At 57.3% G+C, this 2339-nt stretch overlaps 1 protein-coding gene across 1 annotated transcript in view; it reads right to left on the bottom strand.

The window, feature by feature from the left end:
- Nucleotides 1-204: 204 nt before the first annotated feature.
- The window catches only part of IQSEC2 (IQ motif and Sec7 domain 2), a 78280-nt gene continuing 76145 nt past the window's right edge, over nucleotides 205-2339 (bottom strand). Inside the window, exon 15 of the mRNA XM_025040548.1 lies at nucleotides 205-2339. This exon is cut by the window's right edge and continues 452 nt beyond it. Within this exon, the coding sequence (XP_024896316.1) occupies nucleotides 1823-2339 (517 nt within the window). The 3' untranslated portion in view covers nucleotides 205-1822.

Raw genomic sequence — 2339 nt, 5'->3', positions numbered from 1 at the left:
GGACAGAAATGTGGCCAGCTATGGGGAGGGGAGAGGCCTCCAGGGCAAAGCCAGGCCAGTCACAGGAAGGGTGAGAATAGGCATCACGAAAGTAGAAGGCAGTATCCAACCAATGAACGGAAGAGAAGGAAACTAACTTGCTGAGCACCTACTCCATGCTGGCTGCTTGACATTTGTTACCTCCATGTGTCACCCCAAGTTTCAAACTGAGGAAACTGAGACTCAGAGAGGGTGTCTCCCAAGTGTACACGCCTAGCAAGGAAAACCCCCAGGATTTGAACTGGATCAACTCCATAGCCCAGAGCTTCGCTACTCTGTCACTTGGACTGTTAATAAAATGAGATAGGAAAACCTTCCTCGTCTCCACCTCCCACCCAACAGAAGCATCTCACCCACCCAGTTACTGCAGCTTCTCCCATTAGTGTCTCACCTCCCAGGGCTAAGGCCTCTCTCTCCAAAGGCTCCACTGTGGGGGAGGGGGCATAAGGAGGAGGCAGAGGCAGGAGGTGAGCACAAGGTCTTTTATGAGGCATCAAATATACATTCTTATATACAAGGAGGAAAAAAGACAATGCCTGAACCCCAGCTCTTCTCCATATATCCCCTCCCACTGCCACCCTCCCCCACTCCCAGGCCCCACGGTCCCTGACCCTTCATACAGCCAGAGTCTATCTGTCTGTACTGTAGCCCATGGTGGAGAGGGGAGAAGAAGGCGGGAGCTGAGAAAAGAGTTGGATATGTGGGGCAAGAGGAGCTGGGGCTTGTAAAAAATATATTTATAATAAATAAACAGGGCTGTAAAGGGGGCTGGAGAGACAGTGGAGATTTCGATGGACAGAAGGACTCAGGCATCCTGGCTCCTAGCCCCTGCTCTGATGGCTTCAATCTCTGACTCAGGAAGTTCATCTGGGGCTAATGGTGGCCCTCTGGGAGCCTCTCTCTTCAGGACTAATGCTGGGTGCCCTGCCCCAGCGAAGTGTGTGTGGGTGATATCTGTAAAGTGCATTGTCTTCAGTTGTAGGTGGAGTAGGTATAAGGGAATGGGGGGCATGCAATATGGGTGAGGGAGGGCAGTGCCCTTCTCATCCCAGACCTGAGCCCCCCACCCCCGCCCCAAACCCATCTGGACTTTGATCAGGATAAGAACGTTGCAAGGAGAGGCAAGGTCCTGAAGCTGAAGAGGTCTGGGCTGGGGCACAGACTGGCTCTGGAGAGGAAGCACTGCCCCATCTGGGGGCCAGCATAAGTGGGGGCCTACTAACCAAGTGTACTGACAGTTCATGTCCTCTGGCAGATGGAGAGACGCATGGAAGTGTGTGGCCAGGCCCTGAGGTCAGAGAGAGGGCCAAGCCTGCTGAGGTTTGGCCACAACTCTGTGGAGCTTCCTCCTGGCCCCATGAGGCCAGAGGTGCACTGGGGAAGCCTTCACCCTCACCCCTCCTGACACCTGCCCTTCCCTACCAGCCAGATGACAGGGAGCTCCCACTGGCCCAGAGGTCTGAGGCCACCCAGCGAGACCTCCAGTGGGGAAAAGGAGGGAGGATAAAGAGAGGAGAAAGAGGGCAAGGATCTCCGATCACCATTCCCCAGAGCTAGAGAGCCCTGTGTCCAGGTGGCAAGGGTCCTCGAATCTGGAAGGAAACCCCGTGGCAACTGTTGGGGGTCAGAGGAGGAGTCCCAAGGCAAGGAGGAAGTGGGCGGGGGGAGGACATTTCTATGTGTATGTATATTTTGGAAAAACTGAGGAAGCAGAGAGGATGCAAGGCTCCTCTCCTGTGGATTCCCCAGACCTCCCTGGGCCCCAGCTCACTCTCTCCATTCATCAGACCACGGTGCTGATCCGGCTTGGCTTGGCCTTTGGGTTTGCAGTGGGTGGGTTGGCCGTGCCAGGGGGCCCAGAGGCGTGCAGTGGGCCATGGGGGGAGGTGGGTGGCAGGGTTTTTTTTGAGGGGTGGGGTGGGATGGGTGAGTGCGGTGACAATGGTGACTGAGGGTGGTGGGGGTGGGAGTAGGAGCCCCCTGGTGGCCGGGATCCAGGGCCCCCAGAGGCCCCTGCTGCTGGCATCATCTGTGGATGGTGGCTGAAGATGAAGTGCTTGGGGCCTTGTTTGTGGGCTGGAGGGTGCTGGGGAGCAGGACTGTACAGGGGCAGTGGGGATGTGGGCTGGTGCAGGGGGTGGCGGCCATGTGGGGCAAACTGAGGGTGTCCTCCAGTGCCCCGTCTGGGAGCCCTGCCTGGTCGACCCAAGGTATAGTGCTGGGGGCCTGGGACTGGGCCATGGGCATGGAAGTGGCGATGTGGCCCCACAGGTGGGGCTGAGGCGGGAGGCGGAGGAATG

The sequence above is a fragment of the Pteropus alecto genome, unplaced genomic scaffold, assembly GCF_000325575.1.
Source record: "Pteropus alecto unplaced genomic scaffold, ASM32557v1 scaffold159, whole genome shotgun sequence".
Classification (NCBI taxonomy): Eukaryota; Metazoa; Chordata; class Mammalia; order Chiroptera; family Pteropodidae; genus Pteropus; species Pteropus alecto.
Note: the sequence above shows the minus strand (reverse complement) of the source record. Positions and strands in the feature narration are given on the sequence as shown.